A 24294-nucleotide genomic window follows, 5' to 3' on the forward strand; every position below is an offset into this window, starting at 1 on the left:
GCAGAAGCTAGGGTCATTAACCAGGCTGATTCTGGCCTCTGGCATGCTGCATTTATCCTAATTTCATGTGTATATGTACAACCCTTATAATGGGTGTCTTTTACCCATGGGCTTTTCTTTGCTTTACTGAGAGGCCAGAAAGATCATGGGCCCTCCAGGTTATACCAAACAAGATTCCTGTTTTCCTGTAAGAGGGTAAAACACAACAGCCCTCACACCCTTGGCTGAGGGTTGAGCTCAAAGACCAGTTTCAAGGGCTCAGCATCATCTCAAAGGATATTTTATTTTCCCTGCTGTGTACAATATGTTTGAAACAGAGTTTGAGAACATGTGTCAGACACAGCCAAGGTCCTCCAAAATGACCAGATCTCCTCTTTTATGAAACTAATTGCAGCTTCTTGGTGAGGTGGGAGGGAAGGACGGAGCACTTTTTCTCTCAGTGTCTGCCCAGAGGTGAAGATTCTCAGGGCTCCTGCCAGCCTACAGCAGTGCCTTTGCCTGAATCAGAAAACAGGTGCCTTGCCCAGGCATCACACAGTGCACAGCTCAGTGAGGATAATGCTGCCCCTTGGTCTGAGACACCAGCCTATGCCAGGGTAGCAGGTGAGTAAAGGGTAGGGGACTTCAGAGGAGACAACCTTCTTAGCCAAGCTGATGATAAGAGAAGTAGGAAGAGGAAAGGCGAGAGTGAGAGGATCGCCCTCTCAGCTGTGCCTTCCCCACGGCTGATCTCACGGTGGTGGGGGAGGAGTGGGCAGTCCATGTGTTTACGTGGAAATTGTTTGCTATTTGTTACATTTAGTTAAGCAAATTGCTGATCCCTAGCTGCAAGTGTAGACTTTTTATCTGTTCACGCTCTTCTCTTTAGTGCCTTTTTCTGGTCTGCAAGAAGGGATAGGCATCTGTATCCCTTTATCCTAGAGACCAGATGATGGTGGAAGAGAAGAAGGAGCATGTGTCCCATTTCCCCCAGTTTAGGACACTCCTGCTCTATCCTTAAGCTTTTGAGTGCCATCCATGGCCAAAGCCCAGTTTCGTGAATGCCATAGTGGCAGAGCCAGGGATTGGCTTCCCAATCCAAACCCCAGATTCCCTCAAACCACTCAACAGCATTTGCCTTTCCTTCATCATTTCCATGTCCTCTAGCAGGGCCTGAGACCCCCAGTATCCCATTTCAAGGCTTTCTCAACCATTGTCCTCATTGTTCCCTCAGGTCTCTCTGTGGCCTGACGAGCACCACCTCACCCCTCGCTTGAAGGACTTAGTACTAGGCAGTGGCCTGGTTTCAGGCTAAATGGCACCTCTGCCCTCACCCAGCCTCTGCTCAGTCTTGTTAGTGCCTATCCTGTCCTCAGAGCTCTTGCTCTAGCCATGTCATGTCTGCTTTTTCTCTTCACCCCTTCCTTTCCGAGGGATTATATGGCCTGGAGGTGGTTGATGTGTAGGAGACCAGAGGGAGGCATACACAGCCACTGCCTATACTCATGCCCAGATAAATAGAGACATCCATCCTTGCTCCAGTTATACTCAGTACAGGCAAAGCCAAGGGCCAAATAGCCCCTTCTGCTCATGATATCTGGACTGCCTCGGAGTCATCTTGCTGGCTGCACTGACTGAAGGGGTTCTACCCCTCTGGGCTCCTGTTAGCAGGCCTGCTGGGGGAGGGGCAGCTGGGGGTCAGCCCTCTCACCTTAGAGAGGCTCTCAGTGCACCCCTTCTCCAGTCTCTGGTGCCACTGGATTTTCTCCGAATCAGTTTTCTGTCTCAGGAACTTTCCTTCTCCTAGTTCACTGCTGGGCATTTGAGGAGGCTAGACCCTTTTACCTTTCATCAGCTATTGAATAAATGCTTACCACAAGCTATTAATAAGGTGCCATTAATAAATAATAAGTACCCATTGTAACATTGCAAGAGAGGAATGAACTAAATTCTCCGTGGCTGGGTGGGTAGGAGTGTGTAGGTGAAGTGGTAGGAAAGAGCATGGCAGCCAGAGGGGTGGTGCATGCAGAGGCTTGGAACAGCGTGGCCGGTGTGCAGAGCTAGAAGTGGTTTGGCATGAGTAGAGAAAAAGAACAAGGGCCAGAACGGTTAAATTTGAGACCAGGTAAGAGCCAATTATGAGGCATTCATACTCTATTGTGCTAAAGAATTTGAACTTTAGGATTTCGTAGCATGTTAAAGTGATCAGATTTGGGTTTTGGGGGGCAAATTACAACATTTATTGATGTTACTAGATGCTAGACTTGAAGTGTTTATGGTTGAATCAGTTCACTTAATCTTCACAAAAGCACTTTGAGTACACACCATTATTAGGTCTATTTGACCAATAGGGAAGTTTAGACCCGGAGAGGTTAAATACCTCACCCGAGGTCACATAGCTCAAATTATGGAGCAGGAGTTGAACCCAGCTACTCTGGGTTCTGCACCCACCTCTGCGCCACACTGCCCATGATAGGCCACACTGCACAGGACTGCGGAGTGACCATGAGGCAGGACTGGTGGCCAGGATGCCAGTGAGGAGAGCAAGCCAGGCTGCTGAACTTAGGGAGTGCAGCAAGGGTAAGGAAGAGGGGAAGAATTCCAGAGACATTCATGAAATAGAACCAGTGTGACCTGGAGATTGATTGTGAACATAAAAGGAGTCAAAGATGATTCCTAAGCTTCTCCTGCTACTGATCAGGATACGAGATGGAGGTGAGAGAGCAGGATTTATAGAGAAGGAAATAGGTTCAGTACCAAACTCGTTACATTTCAGATTTATCTGGTGGAATTGAATTCTGAAGAGAGGGCTAAACTTGAGGTATAAGTTTTGGTCTCATGTAATTCAGATGGTGGTAAAATACAGGAGAGGAAGAGATTGCTCTGGCAGAGTCTACAACTAAAAATGGCATCCTGAGGCATATCCATGTTAAAGAGCTATGTTTGTTGAGGAAGAAGTCACAACTGAGCTCCAGAAAGAGCAGGGAGAAGTCAAAATTAGGACTCACAGAGACTTCGAAAAAGAGTTTCAAAAAGGAAAGGGGTGCTTAGCTTTGTCAAATCATTTGAAAGGTCAAAAATAGTGAAATCTAAGGAAAAATCATTAAAATTGGCAATTAAGAAGTCTTTAGTGACCTTTGAAATAGTAGTTAACTTTGGTGTATTGCCAGTGGTAACCAGCTGTGTTGGATGGGGAGTTACTCAATGGCAGAATACTCTGTGCATAAAAAGAAAGAGGTAGACTTGGGTTATGAGGTCAAAGCAACGTTTTCTAAGATGGGCAAGATATTTGTTGGTGAGGAGGTAGATGCTGTTGGCAAAGGAAATTGGAAAGGTGATGATAGAAAAGAAGCTATCTGATAGAGATAGGGTCCAAAGGAAGCAGAAGATGTGATCTAGAGCCAGGTTTGTTTGTTTTCTGTCACTTGGAAGTGAAAGAAGGCACTATGGATGCCAATATAAAGGCAAAGGAAAGAACTGTATGGGTCCCATAAAAACCCACAGGGCCCAGGTAAAGAATCCTGAGAGTTGAGTTAGGCAAAACAGCGGGCACAGGGCAGGGTCTGTACCTATCCCCAGAACAGGCCTTGGGATCAGTTATGTGACTACAGGTACCTGCAAAGGGAAACTGACAGTTGAACTGAACCAGCTTGTACAATACCTAGTGCCTTCTAGACCAGGTCAGAGATTTGAGAACCTCCTGCATTTCCTCTATCAGTCATGCACAAGCTGATTTCCTTCTCCCTCCTACCTGGTTCCCAGCCCTGAAGTCAGAGGGACTCTGGCTGGGCTTAGGAGACCACCTCTGGGCCTGACCTCTGGCCCAAGCCAAGGGTTGGAATAAAGAATGTTTCTTTTGAGCTGCCTGATGAAAAGCAGTCTTCATTCCTCTTTTTGGCTAGGATTGCTTTTTCCACATGGCGAGGGAGCATGAGGACGAGTTGGGCCATTCAGGTGTGTCCAGCTTTCAGAAGGAATTCCAAAGCCTACCTCCAGCTCATGGAAGCTTTGGGAAAGGAGGCCAACAGTGGTGTCCTAGCCAGGGCCAAGGGACAGAACAAGAGCTCCCCGGTTTAGCCCCATTCCTTGCGTGAACCTCAAGAAAATGGGGGTTGATCTCCCTCTGGCTTCCAGCTCCAGCCCCAGGTTTTCCTGGGAAGATGAACAGTCTGCTTTCCTTATTGTCTGCACCAAAGGAACAGATTGTGTCAGTTTGTAAACTGTGTTACCACTTGCAAAGGCCTGGAGTCAGCAGGTTTGCATTCCCGCCAGGCTCAGACGGTGCTGATGGCCTTGGCTGCTGCCTGGCTGCCTCAGGCAGGACCAGGAGCTCCCCAGTCATCCCACCCTCTTCCCTGAGGTTAAGGAAACAGCATCCAAGGAGAAAAAGAAAGAAATCCTGAACTTCTAGTAGAGCCATCCTGCTCACTGTAAAAGCCTACCCTCTCAATTTCCAGGAGCTTCTCGGCCCCTTTTGCCACTGTGCCAATCTGGGCATGACTTCCAGACATTCCTGGGACTTTGGTTTGGCCCAGAGAGCAGGTTATCAGGAAAGGGGTTTTCTGGAGAGGCAGCCAGCCATATGGGCTGGACTTGAAAGAGTTATCTGGTCAGAGGTGACGGGGAATTAGGCACGGAAGAACTGGCAGGCCTGTCACCACCATTCCAGGGACACGTGAGAGATTTGCACTACTGCCTGCCTCTCTGCTACCCCCTCCCTTCAGGGCTGACAATAATGAGACCCGGGTGGCATTTCATGGACACTGCCTCTCTGGCTTTGGGAGCATTGCGTTATTAAAAGCATTGTGTTAACGTGCTCGTCTCTGAAAGAAGCTGTGTGTCTGTGTGTGGCTGGCAGTTGAGAGGACCAGTTGGCTATGTTAAGGTAACATTTCTCTTCAAGTTAGTTGTTCCAGCTGCAGCAGAAAGCAGCGCAGCTCCATGATTCGGCTCCTTCCACATAGTAGGACAGTAGCCTCATTTGTGCTCTGGTTGCTCAGGATCGCTACTCATGTTCCCACAGAAAGCTGTAGCTGCAATGAGCATATTGGGAAGATGCTGGAATGCCTTGAGCCCAGCAATTTGTTCAGGTCCCTTCTCTCCATTTCCTACCTTCTCCTTGCTGGAGGTTTTCCCACAGGGCTGGAGGATTAGCACGCCAGGCCTTGGAATCAGGGCTTCCCACTCTCCCATTTAACCCACTACCTATCTTCTCTCTCATCCATTCCCAGTCAGCTACCTCCCGCTCATACGTACCACCCCCCCACCCCCCAAGTCACATAAAACAGAGTAGAAAAGAACCCTAGAAGCCTGGCTCATTTCTCTCATTTTACAGATAAAGAAACCGAGCCCAGAGGAAGCTGTGTGTACCCGCCCGTAGGCGACGCAGTTGGCGCCTGGATCCCAGTCCTAGTCCAGGGCTTCATCTGTCCTCCTCGGTGCCTTCTCCCCACATGAGCTTCATTTCTGTCTTTTTTCCCTAGTTGCAGGCTTCTTGCTGTTTGTTGCTGATGGCTTCAAGAGTTTTTAAAGCAGGAACATGACCAGACACCATGTGGGCAGGAAGGCGACTACTACTGCCTGTGAACCCTGTCGTGGGGTCCTGACAGGTCCCCAGAGGCAGCCCTGGTCTCTCCTGCTCCGCCATCTGGAGGGACTCAGGGCACCACCCCTGCTTTTGTACAGGACGTCTTCCTTTCCAGATGCCCCAGGGCTGGGGTGTGCAGTGCTGCTGCTCTCTTGATCTGGGAACTGGCCTATCCTGCCTGAGGCGCTTGGAAGGGCGCATCCCCTGCGGCTGTTTACCTGGCATTGGGCAGCCTCCACCTATAGGGCTGAGGCTCAGTAATCATGCTGCCTCAGGCACTGTGCATAGCCCAGGCCAGCGTCCTTGGGGAAGATAGTGCCTCTTCTCCACCTCCCCACAGCTGGGCACACACTGCCAGTAAATCCCCTTGCATGGAATACTTCCCCTTGGCTGACCTGAGTCATCACATAGAGCATGCAGCTCTCCTGGTCTACATTTTTTTAATTCTTTAGCCAGCAGTACCCTTGCCTTATTTAAGCCAGCCTTTCAGTGGGTAACCTCCAGTGAAAGACCCCTCACCTGCACCCCACCCCACCCCACCCCACCATGATCCACAGAAGCTTCTGGAGGAAGATCTATGTGATGTCTTTTCAGTCTTGCTCCTAACTCAGAGCTGCTAGGCATCTAGCTTGGTTCGGGGACCAGAAGAGTTAGGACACAAATAGCTAACTGAACAAACAGGGAGCCAGAAGCTCCTCGGTGGTCTGAAGGTGAGGCTTAAATCCCCCCAGTGTACACACACAAGAAGTTACATTTTACGAAAGTGTTCAGAATCTGAAGCCTCATTGGCTGGGGGGGGAGGGGGAGGCGGGGGGTCAGGACAAGTTGAGAGAGAATGGTATTCTTTCTAAAAAACACCAGCCCTTGCCAGGCATTCACTGCTCTTCCTACACACCCCCTCAGCTAATCCCACGTGCCTTGCCTGCCCCACACCAGGCCCCAGGCAGAGAATTCAGGAAAAGGATTCAGCCCCCGCTGCCTGCTTGATTGAAGTAGTTGCTGTTTTAAGGAGCTGGACAGAAGCCAGATGAGGAAGAAGGGGGACAGTTAAGAGGTGGGGACAGGGACAGAGCATACCAGGGCACTCATGTCGTTGAGAAGAGAGCCACAGAGATTGAAAAAAAATACATGGTCATGACCAAGGTTTCACAGAATAGCCAAGACCTTCTTTTATACATGGCTCCAGTCTTCTCTGGTATCTTAACCCACTTAACCTAACTTAAACTTATATTAGGCAGGCCTCCTTGGAAAGGTTCCAGTTGTCTGAAAAAACATATTTGCTAATAAAACTTTTCTTCCCCCCAGGGGAAAAAAAATGCCTGGTCACCTTCTTCCCATCCTCTTCTTTTGTTCCCTGCGGTGCGGGAGCTGGAGATTGCTCCAGTTCCCATTTTTCCAACCCTCCATTCCTCCTCTCCCACCCCTCAGCTTGGAATGGTGAGTCCACAGCCCAGCTGGGTGGGCACTGAGCTGTGAGCCTTGCCTAGGCGTGGGGAGCTCTTCCTCAGTAATTAGGAGACATGCAAATTAACAACCTGTGCTGTTTGTATTAATTTGGTAAATAAGCCAGAACAATTTCATTAGTGGCACATTAATGTGCTTAGGAACAGGAGGACGTGTCCCACTGTGAGGCAGCAGAGCCCACAGACAGGCCAGGCCCAGGGTGGCTCACTGTGTTCCACATGGCAAGGCCGGCTGGGCGGCAGCCCCCCTCTGGGGTGGGGAAAGACCCCCACGCTGAGCAGAAAGGCTTCTGTCTGTATGCCGGTGGAGGTGGGGACAGTCACACACATTAGCTCTTCCTGTCAACCCCCTCTTGCCTTACTTCCCACCCCTTTATTTAGTGTGAGGACCCCAAGGTGTAAGAAACCCAAAGCTTTTTGGGGAGGGGGACACGAAGGAGCTCATTTCCAGGGATTGATCTTTCTGATGAGTCGACTTCAGCACACAGCCCTGCTGAGCAGGACTGCTGCTGACGATGTAACCGGTCCCGTGAGTCTCCTTCAATGGGCATTTACTGAAAGGAAGAGGAAGCAGTTTTACTTGACCTCATTTAATACACAAACCCTTCAGGTAAGGAGTGGTCCCCTCATTTCACAGTGAAAGAAACAGCCTAGCAGAAGTAATGCAACTTGCCCAAAACATCAAGGCTAGACCAGGACTTGACTCCAAGTTTGTCTGACTCCAAAGTCCGTACTTTTTCTACCAGTTGGTGGACCCAATCAATATGCCCAGCTCTGGAGAAGATCCTCCCGTGTTGCTAACAGTCTAGCTGGAGAAGGAGGACATTTGGAAATGAAATAGCTGTGCCCACATAACTGATGGTGATGCTGATGAACTCTTCAAAGCGCTTAACATAATGTCTCTATTAGCTCATTTAACCCTGATAACAAATCCTTTGAGGTAGGTACTATTGCTACCCCAGTTTTACAGAGGTACAGAGAAGTTAAATGACTCGCCCAAAAGCTCACGCAGGTAGTAGGTGAAGGAACCCACCTTTGAACTCAGGCAGTCTGGTTCCAAAGCTGATGTTCTTAGCCACAGTGTAGTATTCTGTCCACTAAATGCCCTACGTGGCAGGTGTTGTAGAGGGTGGCTCACTGTGGGCTGAGGGTCAGGGACGCCTTTACAGAGGAGGTGGGTTGAAGCTGGGGAGAGCTGTGCTCACAAGGACTAGTCTAGCCCCCGTGTTTAAAGACCACAGAATCCACACGTGCTCTGCCAGCATCAAGAATCAAAGGGCAGGAGAGGCTGGCAGACCCGCAGGGCCCACAGTGAGGTGGCACTGTAGTGTCCTTCAGTGCCTGAGATCAGGCCCAGCCTCGAGGCATCTAGGCTGCCTGCTTCTGTGCTTAGGAGCACAGGAGCCACCCGGGCTGTCAGGCAGTCCCCCCTCCCCAGAGCGGGCTGGCTGCCATGGTTTCAGCTTCAGTAGGTGCACTGAAGAGAGCGGGAGTGAGGAGAGCCAGCACCTGTCCCTGGCTGAGGCTGCTTGTGTCCATGCTTAACACGCCTTCTGTGGCACCCTCGAGGCCGTATCAGCCCACACGTAAACACACACAAGTGCTCACACACAGGGGAAGCCCGCTCCCAGCCATCTGGCAGCTGTGGTAGCCACCCCACGCCTGAACTCCCTGACCAAACATGCCATCGTAGGAGGCCTCCCAAGGAGACTGTTGAGTCCAGGTTGCTTCCCTGGGAAACTCCAAGATGGGGAAGAGATGAGAAGCCGTATTAGATAGCCCTTTGCAATCCATACAGCATTCCAGATACTGTCGTTCATTTGATGTTTGGAAAAGTGAGTGGACAAGAGGCGATTTCTTATGTATTTGACAGGAATGAGCCCTTCCCTTAAGTCTATCTTCAGTCTGAGGCAACTTGTAGGAAAGATACATAAATTAAGGGAAAATATCAGAAAAATTAGATTTTTAAAGTTGAGCAGAGAAGTATAGCATATATAAACAAAGACCCACAGAATGTTACAGTTAAGCCACAAATTCCTGGGAGTGAATGTATAAGAGAAACAGATTTGACTTTCTTTTTTAGGGAAAACAGTTTTTTAGCCAAAGCATTTCATCTTTAGCACTGTTGTGTAATTGATTGCTTTTCCCTTGTATTGTGGCCACTTATGTACGTCTCTCATCTCCCTGCCATATCCTCTGGCACACCCATCTCTGTGACCCCCATGGTACCTCATGTAGACCATATGTTCAGTTGAGGCCATTCCAGGCAAGAAGGGTGAACACACATATCAACCCGGGAGCTCCCTGCTTTCTCCTCCCATAACTGTCCCAGAGAAAAAAAATAATTAAGACCTTCATCTTCAAACTGAAGTCCATGTACCCACCCAGCCTGGGGTATGTCCACAAGGATAGACACAGTGTGGGGGTTGGCTTAGAGAGGCCAGAAGCTGGAAGCCTCAGAGCAGCAGGAACAGTTGCCCAGCCCCCCTCCACAGAGCCCAGCCCACCTTCCCCCGAGTGCCTTTGTTTGATTGAGAAATTACTGTAGTGGCAGCCACGTGTAATAAAAGGGGAAGCAGAGACCCAGAGGCGACAGCTTTATCTCCCTCTACAACCGGGATGGATTCCATGGCAGCTAAGTGCCCAAGGCCAGGGATTTATTTCTTCTGTGGCTGGTCGGGCAGCGACTTGTCAAGCCCAAGTTAGCGTATCAGCTGCCGGCAGGGAGAGGCTGGTTAAGTGAAGTCAGTCCTCCCCTGCCAAGGAGAGCCCGGACTGCTCCCTGGCAGTGTTGATATCCAGATGTGGTTGCTCTCCCTGGGTTCCCCCTTAAGGTGAGCCCTTGAGAGGGTTGAGCATGTAGATTTTGGCTGCAGAGCAAGGGGTGAATTTGGTCTTCGCCCTGTGCAATGGGGTCTAGAGTAGGAATCTTACAGGATGAGAGAGCTCGCACCTGCCTGGTTGCTTCTGCAGCCCATCTCTGAAGTGCCTTTTAACCCCAGTAATCTGATGCCGACAGGGAGGGACGTTGAGCTCCTTGCCCCAGCTGCACTGGCCCACCACAGCCTGCCTGAGGGCTGCCAGGGCTGCCCCCTGGCCCAACAGTGCAGACCTCCTCATTTCTAGGGAAAGGACACTTGAAGGGGAGAACTGGCATGGGCCTGGGTGTTGGCCTGGGAGCTGTACCAACTTCATTTGCTTTCCTCTGGGGCATAAGGAGGCATCTGAGGAGCCCTGAAATACGTGGAACTCAGTGGTTTGGTGGGAGCCATCCTCGGCAGCCCCACACAGCCTCTTGCATCATGAACTCTCAAACACAAGGCAGACAGCCTCTGTTTTTCCTACTGCTTCCCCAGAATTCCTCTGGGATCTGCTGCTGCTTGTCTGAGTGTGGTTACTAAAGCTTATGAAGAAAAATAAGAGATGCTCTTCCCACAAACCTGCTAACCTCTTCCTCCATCCTTAGCCCTCTCGCTGTAGGGGGTGCTCGGCCCTCCAGTGGCTGAGCTGCTCCTCGTGCTCCAGGGCCCTGGGCGTTTGCAAGGCAGCACAAAGCTCTTCAGGAAGTCTGTCACTCACCTCGATGACTTGTTGCCTTACTAGCTGGTGAACTCTTCAGGCCCCTGTTTTTATCAGAGGTATTGATATCTGAGCTCTAGTTTGTCCACCTGCCCTTCTCTCTGACAAATGCAGGTCCTCTGGTGAGTTAATCAGAGAAAGGGAAAACACATTTAAACATCTACAGGTAACTCATGCTGGTTCTTCCTGCTTCTGCCCCATAGCACTGTGGTGCTGGTACTGGGAAGGCCCAGCCCAGCAGAGGCCAGGGAGACCCAGTGTTCCACTTCCACCCAGGCTCTCCCAGGGATCTGCCGGGTCACACATCCTGGATCATGGAATGAGCTGGCACTGACCCAGAGGGAGGCAAGGACAGGGCTCAGAGGTTTACTGGGGGAAGAAAGGACTCCTCCTGAGACAGAAGGCTACGGAAAAAGGGAAAAGGATGGAGGAAAATCTTTTCTACCCCCAACTAGGATACATTGTTGAAAGATAGCAGACTGGAAGCCAGGGAATCTGAATTCTGCTCCTAGCTCTGCCCCTTACTAGCTACACTTCCCTTCTCTGGGCCTCGGTTTCCCCATCTACAAAATCAGCATTGGTGGACTGGATCTTTTTCCTAACTTTGCTAGACTCTGCACATTCCCTGCTGGACCACACCCCAACTTCCAGCACTGTTGAACTTGGATTTCCACTAGATTAACTATCGGCCTCAAGTAGGAAGAGGATATTGAGGGATGGGAAGAAGCCAGGGTCCTGCTTCCCTGGCCCCACCTCTTCTTTTCCTCCCTGCCACCCAAGTCACCTCTGTCTACTTCTGGAGTTGCATGTCACCCAGCACGTCCCTGTTTGGGCAGCACTTTGCCAGGTGGGCAGGCCGCTCCCCTCCCCACCCTCGTCCCCCTAACCCTCTGTGGGAGGCTGCTGCCTGCCACTGGCTTACTCCAGGCTTTAGCGAATTCCCAGGTATTTAGACATTTACTTTATTACTTCATCAAGCTTTCTGAAGCAATTTATATTAATATAAGTTTTTACATTGGGAAGCAAAGCCTTTTATAGCCCCCTTTAGCAGGGGAAGAAAGAGGTCAGGGAGAATCAAAGAAGAAATTTATCCTGGGCCATTGCCTTCATGGGATGGGAACACAAGGGAGGTAGGAGTTGATCAGCCCCCGTGACAGGCACATCAGGAGGCTGTCCCCTTGGAGGAGCAGGGTCAGTGGTCTGGTCTAGGGTCTTGGAGATGAGGCCCCCAGTGGAGCCCTGCAGGAATCCCTGAGGGTTCTTAGGTCCAGCCCACAGCACAAGGCCTCCAGGGCTGGGCTTATGGAAGGGACCACAGCCTTCCATTGCTCCTTCTCAGGGGTAGCCCTCCTGCTGGATTGGCCCCATCACTGCCCCTGTGTGTCAGTGCAGTTCTTATCTGGGTCTCTGCCTGGCCTGTCCTCCTCCCTCCTTACCTGCTTTCATTTGGCAGCCACTTTAATTACCTTCATTAAACATTAATTCATTCAGCTCTTGGAGAAGAACAGTCTTCCCTCTCCCCAGGGATTGCTTCGCTCCCTGAGGGCCCCCCTATCTTTCTAGCACAGAGCTGGAGGTGGATGCTGAAGAAGAGTGGGACGTACCCAAAGCTAGCTTTGCTTTTTTATCTACTTCTCACTCCCATCCATGCGCTTGCATGCACACACACACACACACACACCGTGGACTTCCTCATATAAGCTAAAGAGAGTTAGGTTTACCCCAGTAGCTCTCTGCTACAAGGAAGGGAAGGGGACTTGAGAGGAAAGGGGAGTTTTGAGGTTGCTTCATCAGTGACATATCTATCAAGGATGATTTGGGGATGTGAGAAGTTAAAGAGCTTAGATCCAACATTCAGAGCCGAAGTGAAGAGTTCTAAGAGGGGTTAATAGCGCAGGAGCTGCTGCGACAGGCTCCTGCTGTTCTGCTTAAGACATCCCCTCTCTAGTTCCAGGGCCGGTGAGCAGCAGCATGTGCTCAGCCTCAGAGCCTCTGCCCCCGCTTTCCCAGCCGCCACACACCCAGGAGGGGGCCCCCTGCAGGCTGACGCTTCTCCTTTGTTCCCCAGGTAGAGGTGGAGGTGGAGAGCATGGACAAGGCTGGCAACTTCATCGGCTGGCTGCACATCGACGGCGCGAACCTGTCCGTCTTGCTGGTGGAGCACGCACTCTCCAAGGTCCACTTCACTGCTGAGCGCAGCTCCTACTACAAGTCCCTGCTGTCTGCCGAGGAGGCCGCCAAGCAGAAGAAAGAGAAGGTACACGTGGGCAAGCACACCAACGGTGGGGAGGATGCAGGGCCGCCCTCCCCGCTCTCACTAACACTGCAGCCTCCATGGAACAGACCAGCCAGTTTAGTCTGCCCACTGAATGGCCAGGGAGGGTGTGAGTCTCAGACCCCAGACCCAGAAATATGCATGACCAAGGCCGTGGCTTCCAGTTTAGGCCCTATCAGTCGTGAGCCTGGTACAGAACTGAGGTGGGCACAGGCGGGCCTGTTCTGGGGGACCTGGAGCAGATAGCTGTCTGGAAGGTGACTTTAAAGAATGAGAAAAACCACTGGGGGAGCCTCTGGTGAGGAGGGTGCTGGGGAGTCTCTCCTTCCCCAGCCCTGACCCTTCCATTGGTGAATCTGAGTTTCCTTCATGTTGCCCTGCAGGGAAACCCATTTTGGAAGCTGCCCCAGGAGATGCATAAAGCTGTTAGAACAGCAGATTTACAGCCCATCAGTCTCTGCAGACACTGCATTGAGGAGACAAGGGGGTGGGTCAGAAAGCAGCTTTTGGAAACAAATTGACGATTAAGGAACCCAGTGGTTTGGTGGTGGGAGCCAGCATCAGCACCCCCACACTCAGCCTGTCATCACTGACTTACAGCCTGGCCCCGATAATGGGGATAAATCAGCTGGCCACCAATTTGTCAAGGCTTCTCTGAGCTTGAGGAGGATTTCGTGGGACAACCGTGCTGAGCCATAAATTTGTTCCAGGAATAAACGTTTCCATCCCCATGGGATAGCCATCTGGCTCACAACTTGCCTCCCAGAGCCAAGGCCCAGACACCTGCCAAAAGGAGTGGGGGTCTGTGGGACCTGGAGAGGGCCTCTTTCTTCGCCAGCTCTCCCCCCAAAGCAGCCAGCTCCTCCCTCATTCCTCACTCCTCTTCCTCTTACCTGCCTCCAAGAAGGAATGCCTTGCTTTCCTCAGGGACCGCCCTCCTGGATCATTCTGTATCCTTCCCATCCCCTGGGGGCTAGAGCAGGTAAGAAACCCTTTGATGGTAGAAGAAGAACAGAGGTAGAAGGACTTGGGGAAGTAGCCCAAAGGGCCAGTGCAGGTGAAAGGGACTGTCCCTGCCCTGGAGGAGCCAGCCGCCAAGAGCCCTCCGAGGAGGCATTCACTTTCCTCACATTCTGCTCACATTAAACCCTGTCTTCCTAGAGTGATGGGGTAAGTAGGCAACCTTGGCTCCCACAGGAAAGGGATTACATAGCTTCCTCGTGGATTTCCTATTGGTGACAGCTTAACTTAAGGCTGCCACCTCCGTGTGCTCTGCCTGCTGAAGGGAGATGGAGGAGAGGTAACGCTGGGACCTCATGTGCAAAGGGCTGAACCTTCACAGGACAGTTAGCGGAGGGGGGTCAGTTTGGCAAGCATCAGCTTCAAAGGCCTAGATTCTGAAAGCATCTTCGCCCCCGGCCCTGCTCCCCAGCTCCCCAGCAAGTGAGCCTAGAAGGCTGCTGTTGGCATCTGAGCAATCCTTCCACAAGGACCCAGGGTAGGGCAGAGAGGAGAGTCCGGCCTCAGGTAGAAGGGTGGGTCCCTTGCTATGCGCTGAACTGGTCATCATCATTTCCTATACACAGGGTTTGTCTGAAAGAGCCCAAGTCATCACTCACTGGTGCCACGTGATAATGCTAAGGAGTAATTACCAGTGATTAATTACTTATGCGGACTGCGTGTTTTTATTCCAGTCAAATTAAAATGCAGCTCATAGCCCTCAGTGCCAGGTCTTGCCCACCTCTTGCTCCCCCACACACACACATGCCTGTCCTCCTCAAGGATCCTGGGAGAGCCCCGGGTGGTTTTCTTCTCCCTTTGAGGCCGATTCCCAGGAACAGCATTGGCAGAGCTTTGCAGCAGCCCTCAGAGTTGGCTTGACTTGGGTGAGAGGATTCAGTGGTCAGCAGAGGACCAGTAAATTGTGTCTGAGGTATATAGCCAAAATCCCAGCCTTGTCCCGTTTGTGAACCACGAGGACTGTCCTTCGCTGTGGAGAGACAGGCATGTCTGGGGTTAAGATCGTGGTGGAGGCAGGACAGTGAGTGTTCAGGCCTGCAGGCTAACCAAGGGAAGCTAATACTGAGATTATGTGAGGCTGGGAGCATTCGGGAGTCCTTGGGTGTGATTACGTGTGCCTGCATTGGTGAGGGTCTGGCTAGGGAAGCCTGACTGTGCTGGTTTCCCAGCTACAAGGACTTAGCCACCATCCTGCAGGCTCATTTCCTCCCTGTGTCCTGCAAATTCCTCAGCGAAGAGGCTGGTAGGACCGCCCCTCATCTGCAGCAGGCAAACCCCCTGTCTCCATTCAGGGATCCCAGGCAGATCTGAGAACCAAGGCGGGAGCCACAGATGCCAGATGCCTAGGCTGTTCGCCCCCCTTTGCCAGCCCCAGCAGGGCCCTGGACAGGGCTGGATTGGCCATTGATTGGGATTTATTGAGCTTGGCTTCCCTGCCACGGGCTTGAAGGCCTCTGCCACCCTGGCGCCAAGCCAGCCCCAGCACCTTGAGAGCAGAGTGATATTAAATGGAATTTAGAAAGAAAAGGCTCCAGCCCATGGATCCCCAGACCCCATTCTCCACCTCCTGCCAAGGGGAGGAGCTGGAGCTCTCCAGGGAAGAAGTGCAGGGGAGAGGAGGAGGGCCTAGGGCAGGGAGAGACCAGGAAGAGAGCCAGCCTTGCCCTTGACCTGGCCTTGCCCATGGCTGGGATGGGAGGTGGGGGAGCTTCTTCCCTGGGGCAGCAACAGCAGCGCCGTTAGGCTCCCTTGAGTTTGGAAGGGGCCTTGGCAAGACAAGACCCTTGCAGGGGAACTTGCAGGGCAGAGCGGCCTGGAGCAGATGAGGAAGGCGGGTGGTGCTTCTCTTGCCCATTCCTGACCTTCAGGGTCAATAGCCAGGTGACAGAAGAGGGATAGCAAGGGCCCCGGCTCAGGACAGAGCTCTGTCACAGCCCCAACCTTTAAGTAGGAGAGATGCTGTCAGCCTGTCAGGAGTCAGCGAGGAGCAGGCACAGACCCACCTCATGGGTGAGTCGCCCAGCACCCACCCCTATTGTTTGTGGGCATAATGACTGTTCCTTCTGGAAGGGAGTTTTGGGATTTTCTCCTCATCTCCCGAGGTCCTAGAAGATGCGCATCAACTATGGGGATTCACACAAAATGAGCCTCTAGTCAGGCATGTGAGCTGTGAGAGCGCTTGTCCTGGCTGTGGGAGAGGACACTGGCAAATGTCCTGCCAGCCTATGTACATGTCTCCTTCCTGCATCCGTTCTGCAGAAGGGAACATCCATCAGTTGAGGTCCACACCTGCCCTTGTTCTAAGGGGGAATGGGCAGTCTAGCCTCCACCCAGCCGACTGACCGCTCCTTCCCACCAAGAAGCCACCTGGCCAGGCCACATGGCCCTACTGGTCCCCAGGGGAAGCAGGAACTGCTCTTCTCACTTGTTCTTAAAATTAGTTCCTTTATCTGCAGAGCAACTCTCCTTCATGTGCCCTTTTTTTGTTTTTATTTATTTTTTAAGATTGATTGATTGATCGATTGATTGATTGATTGATTTCTCTCCCCCCCCCACCCTGGTTGTCTGTTCTCTGTGTCTATTTGCTGTGTCTTCTTTGTCCACTTCTGTTGTCAGCGGCACCGGAATCTGTGTTTCTTTTTGTCACATCATCTTGTTGTGTCAGCTCTCCGTGTGTGTGGCACCATTTCTGGGCAGGCTGCACTTTCTTTGGCGCTGGGCGGCTCTCCTTACGGGGCACACTCCTTGTGCGTGGGGCTCCCCTAGCGGGGTACACCTTGCGCGTATCAGGCACGGCACTCCTTGCGCGTATCAGCGCTGCACATGGGCCAGCTGCACATGGGTGAAGGAGGCCCGGGGTTTGAACCGCGGACCTCCCATGTGGTAGATGGACGCCCAAACCACTGGGCCAACTCCGCCGCCCTTTTTTTTGTTTTTAAAGATTTATTTTTTTTATTTATTTCTCTCCCTTCCCCCACCTCCCACCCCCAGTTGTCTGTTTTCTGTGTCCATTTGCTGTGTGTTCTTCTGTGACCGCTTCTTTCCTTATCAGTGGCACCGGGAATCTGTGTCTCTCTTCGTTGCATCATCTTGCTACCTCAGCTCTCCATGTGTGCGGTGCCACTCCTGGGCAGGCTGTACTTTCTTTTGCACTGGGTAGCTCTACTTACGGGGTACACTCCTTGCATGTGGGCTCCCCTATGCAGGGGACACCCCTGCTTGGCATAGCACTCATTGCGTGCATCAGCACTGTGCATGGGGCCAGCTCCACACAGGTCAAGGAGGCCCGGGGTTTGAACCTTGGACCTCCCATGTGGTAAACGGACGCCCTAACCACTGGGCCAAGTCCCCTTCCCCCTCATGTACTTTTTGGATGCGTTTTGGCAACCTCAGGCACCAGCCACCTTAGGTAAGAGATCTTCCTTCTGTTGACTTTTCCACCGAGGTTGCCACACCATACACCACACTCCTCCCCTCACCACAGGAACTGGGACCTGCCTTAGGAATAGCCCCATTGCTGCCCGCACTACGAGTGGGAGCAAAAGGGCACCTCCCTGAGGCTCTCGTTTGCATCATCCATGACCTCATGCTCGCTGCCCACCTGAGTCCTCCAGGGCAGAAAGTTCCACCCCCTCCCCCCAGGAGGAACCTGATGCTGTCGCCTCAGGCACTTTTACTTGAGGAGTTAGCAGTTTCTGCTCTCACCCTGTCAGTCTGTTCCCAGTTCATCAACACTGCTGAAGTGCCTCCTTCCCCCACAGCCAAGGGAAGAGGGCTGGGAGCAGGTGGGGTTAGGATCGCAGCCGTGAGCTGCTCCCAGGCTCCTTTCCCACTCAGAGGGTGCAAGAAGGAAGAGCAAAGGGTAGGAGACCTACTCCCTTGGTCTGGAGAGCAGAGTGAGTGTTGATAGTTTGAGGGACCAGAGGGCTGGCTGGGTGCTGGCTGGGAAAGGTGGACCTAGGGGACAGCCTCTTCTGAGCCAGGACAGCCGCTGGTAGGGAGGTGGCAGGAGTCCGCTCCAGCTCCTTTAAGGCAGTGCTGCTGGTCTCTCAGAGGCTGTGTGAGTCCAGTCCATCCTCGGAGCTGCAAGGGTCTCTGAGGGGCTGGGTGCCCAGAACATGGGTGGGAATGACTGGCAGAGGTGACCCAGCCTCAGTAGGAACTCAGCCTGGAACTGGAAGCATGTGGTTATCCCCCCGGGGGCTCCCAGCATTCCAGGCTGGGCTTTTGATTAGAGAGGCCCTTTCAGAGGGAGTCCAAAAAGACCACCTTCCCCATATGGACAGGTGTACCCTCGAGGGATTAGGCCAAGGGTCCGATCTTATTGGAGGCAAAAGCTGGGAATGACAGTCCTGCCGCCTGCCTCCTCTCTTCCTGCCAGCCAGGCTGAGGTGTTGGAAGGAGTCGCGTGTGCAGAAGTCTCTGGGAAGTGGCAGCAGTGATGGAGACAGGTGTTAGGGTGTCTGGAGCCTGGAAGGTGAGGGGGGGTCAGGAGCTGTTTGGGTTAGAGCCCAGCCCCAGGCCAGGAGCCCATAGGCTCAGCCTCAGAAGGCACTTCTCTGAGTGGGATAGCAAGAAGTTTGGGCCTAGGAGAAGTCTCAGCCATGCACTGCTCCCGGCGGCCTCCCCCGTGCTCAGAAAGCCCATTGCTCATTCCAGCGCTCAGAGCTCATGCTTCCCCTTCTAGCGAAGGACACACAGTCATGCCCCATTAAAGGCAAAAGCATGGGCCCTGTGGGTGTCACCCAAGGTGGTTTGAGAATTCCATCATTCTTCCTCTTAAGCTGCTTCCTGGGGGCTGCCCAGGAATCTGCGTAACCGCCTAGAGGCAGGAGAGTGAACCTCATTTTACAAGGAAGGAAAGGAGACTCCAGGATGGACATGGCCTGACCAAAGTCAAACAGCAAATTGAAGAGTAGTGAGGGGGAAGCAGATATGGCTTAAGTGATGGGACTCCTGTCTGATATATTGGAGGTCCAGGGCTCGATTCCCAGGCCCTTCTGGTGAAGGCAAGGCCCGCATGATGAGCTGGCCAAGTAGAGAGCTGGCCCGCATGGCAAGCTGGCCCGAGCAGAGAGCTGGCACAGCAAGAAAATGCAACGGAGAGGGAGACAGGAAAGACAATAAGAGACACAGCTGACGAGAGAGCCACTGACTTCTTCCACTGCTCAGTGCAGTCTTTTGTCCCCGGAGGCCCAGTCAGTGCTAAAAGGCCCTTTGAAGAGCTCTAGAGCCCAGCTGCTTATGATCATGAACAAGCCTGTGTGCCTCAATTTCCCCCTTTGTATTCCCCATTTGGTGATAGTATTACCTACTCAGAGTGTTGTTGTAAGGATTAAATGAATTAATATATGGAAACAGTTTGGAATGGCACCTGGTACCTAGCAAGCACATAAGGTTTTGGCTAATGCTATTTACCATCCCGTGTGTGTGTCTGTAGGACCTGGTGGGTGGTCCAGTCCTGCGCATTCCCCCGCCACCCCCTTCCTGCTGCTCAGCTGGAAAGCCACCTCCTTCCCTGCTCTGACAGGCCTCGCTATGTGGATAATCTTCTGGCCACAGGATTGGACTTGACGCGCTGTCACATTGAATCAGCTTCTGTGCTGCTGCAGCCCTGACAGCGGAGGACTTGGGGAAGGGAGAAGAAGAAGGGTGGAGAGGGGCGTGGCCCAGCTTCTGAGCTGAGGTCAGAGCAACCTGCTTGGGGTGAGGTGGACAGAGGGGAAAGAAAAGTTGCTGAGAGAGTCATTCTCGCCCAGTGAGGAGACCTGCCGGCCCTCCCCGACATAGCCCAGGTCTGTCAGTGGGAGAGCCTCTGGAGCACCTCTAGAGTGCCAGGGACCCATGGCAGTGGGAGGGCCTGTGTGTTGAGAAGCAAAGCCCCCCCTCTTTGAGCCCCACAGAGGCCTGTGGGAGGAAGATGAGGAACCAGAGCCACTAGAGGGACAGGGAGAGAGCCCAAAGCCAAGGCAGTCGGAGGAGCTACTCCCACTCCCTAGGATGCTTTTCTCTATGGCCCTTACAATTGAGATTCTAACTCCTCAGGCCTGGGGTGGGACCCAGGAAGCCACATCTGTAATTGGCTGCCCACTGACTTCTGATGCCTGCCAGAATTGGAGAGTCTTTGGATCAGAAGAACATAGAGGGCCTTCCCTCTCCCTCGGAATGACCTAATGCCCTAGGTGAGCCAGCTTGCCCAGCACCCTTTTTCACCTCACGTCCTAATCCTGACTCCGCCGCAGGTCTGGGCCCACTACGAGGAGCAGCCCGTGGAGGAGGTGCTGCCGGTGCTGGAGGAAAAGGAGCGATCGGCCAGCTACAAGCCAGTGTTTGTGACCGAGATCACTGACGACCTGCACTTCTATGTGCAGGATGTGGAGACGGGTGAGTGTCCAGGCCCAGCCTGCTTCCAGGGCTTCCAAGAGCCTCTGCCGAGTAGCAGACAGCTATTGCTCCATTCCCCAGGCCCCAGGCCTCTGGGCCCAGGAGTCATTTCATGAACCGTAAGTGGGCCCTGGAGTGGACTCAGACATGTAGGCGAGGCTGAGCAGGCCCACTGAGGGTGGTGAGATAAAATATTTTATCCGGGGGTGCTTCCAGACCTTTAGGTAATTGTTTTCTCCCAGATGCCCTTGGCTGGGCTGGGTAGGGCATCAAGATTTGCAGCCCTCGGGGTCTCTCAGGAAGCACTAACAGGCAGCATTCAGCCCCTCACCCCCTCAGGTTCCTTGGGAAAGCAGGAGGAGGAGGGAGAGCCTGGGCTTGTCTCTGCTGGGGTTTCTCCTCTAGAGGTTACCATAGCCCTGAGTGGTAGCCAGTTTCCATGGAAACAGACCGTGCTCCAGGAAAAGTCATCTCATGGGCAGTCTTTCAGAAGTACCCTCTCCGCCTGCTCCTTCTCCTGCATCTCTTCCTCTTCCTCTCACCGGCCCCCTCCACCCTCAGGCTCTTCACACCGTGGTGGGGGGGTCCCTACGCAGAGGGCAGAGGGCAGGAGAGATGGCTCTTTCATCAGCTGTACCACAGGCCCTGCTGGCCCTACTTCCCACCTCTCTCCACCCTGACCTCCCTCCTTCCGGTGTCCCCCTGTGCAGGGAAACAATTCAGTTGGGGCAGAGAGAGTTCTTAGATGAGCCTCTGGGTTCAAGGAGGCAAATCCTTGCAAGGAAGAGGGGGCAACCCCACAGAAGGCAGGGTGTGCTCTCCAGCCTGCTCAGCCAGTCGCCCCAGCCACCAGTCCCTCTCCAGACTGCTAACAGCCTCGTCTCAGCCACTTCCCCTCTAATGATATTTCCCAAGCAGCTGCTTTTGTGACAATGTCATTTCACACACACACACACACACAAAGCCTTACCGTTCCTGGCCTAGCAGGAAGGAAATGGAGGGAAGGAGTAGCGAGGGACCTGATTAGCCTTCAGGATTAGGTCCTCTTGAGGTCAGCCACCATCCTGGTAAAAGCTGGGGCAGCAATTGCTTTGGAAAGGTCTGGGTTGCGTGACAGCAGGAGAGCCTTATAGTGGTCATCTAAGTAGGAAAGGATTGCTGCTCCTGAGGAGAGGAGCCCGTTAGAATGGCTCTCCAGAGAATCCCCCCTAGCCACTGGGTCCTGCTGGGGATAGCCTGCCTCGAATAAGAACAGGGCCCTGGTGTCTCCAGGGCCCCAGGCCCTCCAGGCACATGCTCTCTGCTGCCCTCAGAGGCTTCCTGCTAATCCCCAGCACCCAAGCTGGCTGTCTCCAGGATGCCAGGGGACTGAAATGAGTGGTATCCACAGCAGAAAACAGGGCCAGAAAGAAAGGAGGGAGAATCACATACTCTTAAAATGTGGAGGAGGGTGTGAGGTGCTTCACGGCTGCCACCTGTAGGGCTGTGAGCTCCAGAGAGCCCTGCCCCTAGGTAGTGCCATAAAACCTGTGCAAACCAACCTTGGTGCCACAGCTTACCTCTTCTATAACCTTTCACCCTTCTTGGGCGTTCCTCACAACCTGAGCCTCTTCTCTCTACTGAAGCTTTCCTTTGGGAAGGATCTGATTAAAACATTGGCATTAGCTGGAAATTACCCACCAGGCTCTGTGTAAGGCCCTCCCAGAGTTCTGCTTCTGTTCCCTTGGAATACAAAAAAGAAAAGCAAAATAATAGACCAAGTACGGGAGACACTTATCTGTGTAGAGACTCATTCCTGGTCGCTGGAATTTTACTGTTTGTGAGCAAGAAGTCTGTCTAAGGAGAAGTATAGCTGCTTTAGCACTGGGGGGTGGGGGGGCTGCTCCCTAAGGCCCTGGTCTCATACAGTCTTGTGAATGCAGGGACAGTGGCCGTGCAGAGGCCTGAGAGTGGACACACATCCTATGGGCACTTGCAGAGTTCATTTTCAGTGCAGTTGCGTTATTAAGCCCCTTGTATGCACCAGGGATTCTGCTAGGCCTCGTGAGAGTAAACAAGAGTGAGCTATGGTCTGTGCCCTCAAGGAGCTCAGTGTAGTAGCAGAAACATAAACATGGACAAGGAACTCATAAGGCCGACTGTGGCAAGTTAACAACAACAAACTTGTATTAAGCACCTGTTACAGTGTGGCATTCGGCCCCGAAGCTATGGAGAGGAGCTGCACGTTTGGACACAAGGAGCTGCACTCCTCACGGGTCTGGCAGGGAAGGGAGCACAAGGGGTCTGATGCTGAGCCAGAATCAGGGCCAGAAAAGGATAAAAGGCAAAGCCACTGGGGAGAGCAAAATGCAGGAAGACACTAAGGAGGTGTTGCCAGACCTAGCAAAGCCTAGCAGATGGCAGTAGGCCCATCAGCCCAAGGGAAGGACCGGTCAGGAGAGGAGAAACCCTTCCCCTACCTGAGAAGAGCCCCAGGCTTGGATGATGGGAGGATGGAGCCCAGCCTGGCAACACTGGAAGTCCAGGTCAGCACATGTCTTCCAGGGTGATAAGGGTCAGAGAGGCCAAGTTTTGAACATCCCAGATCCCTCCCCTGCCTTCTATGGCTCAGATTCTGAGGCCCTTTCCTTGTCTGAGGTTATGTGGGGCCTCTCTGTCATCTCTACTTTTGCCCCCTGGAGCACACTGGAAAGAGCGGTCTGATACCCAGGCCAGGAGCTGGTCTTTGTAGGAATGGGGTCCAGGCTGATGAGCTCGCACCCTGGGGGAGGGTGTTTGAGCTTGTCCTTGTCCATGTCCACTCACTTGCTCTACCTCCCTAATAAAACCCAGGTACGGGAGGCTAGCAGTGCTAGAGCTAGAGCCCTGAAAGTGTTCACTTCCTCAAGGGGAAAAAAAAAGCCCAGGTGCATTCCCTAGGACTTCCATGGCCATGGCCAGTAGCTTGGCAGGCCGTTTGTGTCTGCAAGCTCCTTAAGTGTCAGCAAGTCACCAGGCACACTAGAAGGCAGGCACTGTGAAACCTCTTGAGCAGGGACCCAAGAGGAAGTCCCAGTGTGGGGTGGGAACAGAGCCACTGCTGTGGATGCCTCATAGAATTTCCCATCCTACTCATTCCCCAGGCTCCTCTGCCTCCCCGACCCCATCTAGAAATGAGGCTCCAAAGAACATGGCACTCAGGTTTCACTTTTCTCTTCCTCCCCGGCAGGCACTCAGCTGGAGAAGCTGATGGAGAACATGCGAAATGACATTGCCGGCCACCCGCCTGTAGAGGGCTCCTACAGCCCCCGCAGGGGAGAATTCTGCATTGCCAAATTTGTAGATGGAGAATGGTAAGCCTCTTGGAACCGAGTCCAGCATAGAATGGGAGTGGTAGCCAGTCTGTCCTCAGGGCCAGGCCCATGAAACTACCAGCTGGATCTCAGGCGTTTGCCAAAACTGGCTGCCCCTGGGTTGTTGCCAACCTCTGCCAGCTCTCTGGGGTGGCCCTCTTCATTGTCCACAGCCCACCTGGGGCCCGCGTGCTGACCCATGCACCCCCCGAAGTCCAGTGAGCCTCACGGATGGCAGGAGAAGTTGTGTCCCTCCCTCTCCCCTGGGAAGCTCCATGGTGGCAGCCCTGACTGGCAGGCTGGGCTCTCCCACACACCCCTCACCCCACTTAGTCATGTCACTGAGGGGAGGGACAAGGCCGATTCTCGGTGAGCCCAGAGCAGCTGCCCTGACTCGCCACCCTGGCTGTCTGGGCCGTCAGCAGCTGGCTCTCTCGGACCGGGAGAAGGTCACTTGTGTCTGATCTTCCAAGGGTAGGGCCCGTGGCCTTCCCAGAGTGACGAAGTGACTTGGATGTGTTCCCTGCTGCGGCCTCCCAGACAGATCTGCTGGCTAATTACAGCTGCTGTTTAGAGTGCGGGGTTTAAACAGCAGACATCAATCTAGTCATTAGTCTTGCTGCTTTATGCCCCAAGGACACATTAATCTGCTCCACAGGCTCCCTTCTCCCTCCC

The 24294-nt window shown here is 53.0% G+C and overlaps 1 protein-coding gene across 1 annotated transcript in view; it reads left to right on the forward strand.

Moving 5' to 3' along the window:
- Positions 1-24294, forward strand: part of SND1 (staphylococcal nuclease and tudor domain containing 1) — a 450188-nt gene that overhangs the window by 419570 nt on the left and 6324 nt on the right. The window contains exons 17-19 of the mRNA XM_058297330.2: positions 12677-12865; positions 20146-20287; positions 23496-23619. Coding sequence (XP_058153313.1) covers positions 12677-12865; positions 20146-20287; positions 23496-23619 — 455 coding nt within the window. The remainder of the gene's footprint in view (positions 1-12676; positions 12866-20145; positions 20288-23495; positions 23620-24294) is intronic.

This window comes from Dasypus novemcinctus, chromosome 5, assembly GCF_030445035.2.
Source record: "Dasypus novemcinctus isolate mDasNov1 chromosome 5, mDasNov1.1.hap2, whole genome shotgun sequence".
Lineage (NCBI taxonomy): Eukaryota > Metazoa > Chordata > Mammalia > Cingulata > Dasypodidae > Dasypus > Dasypus novemcinctus.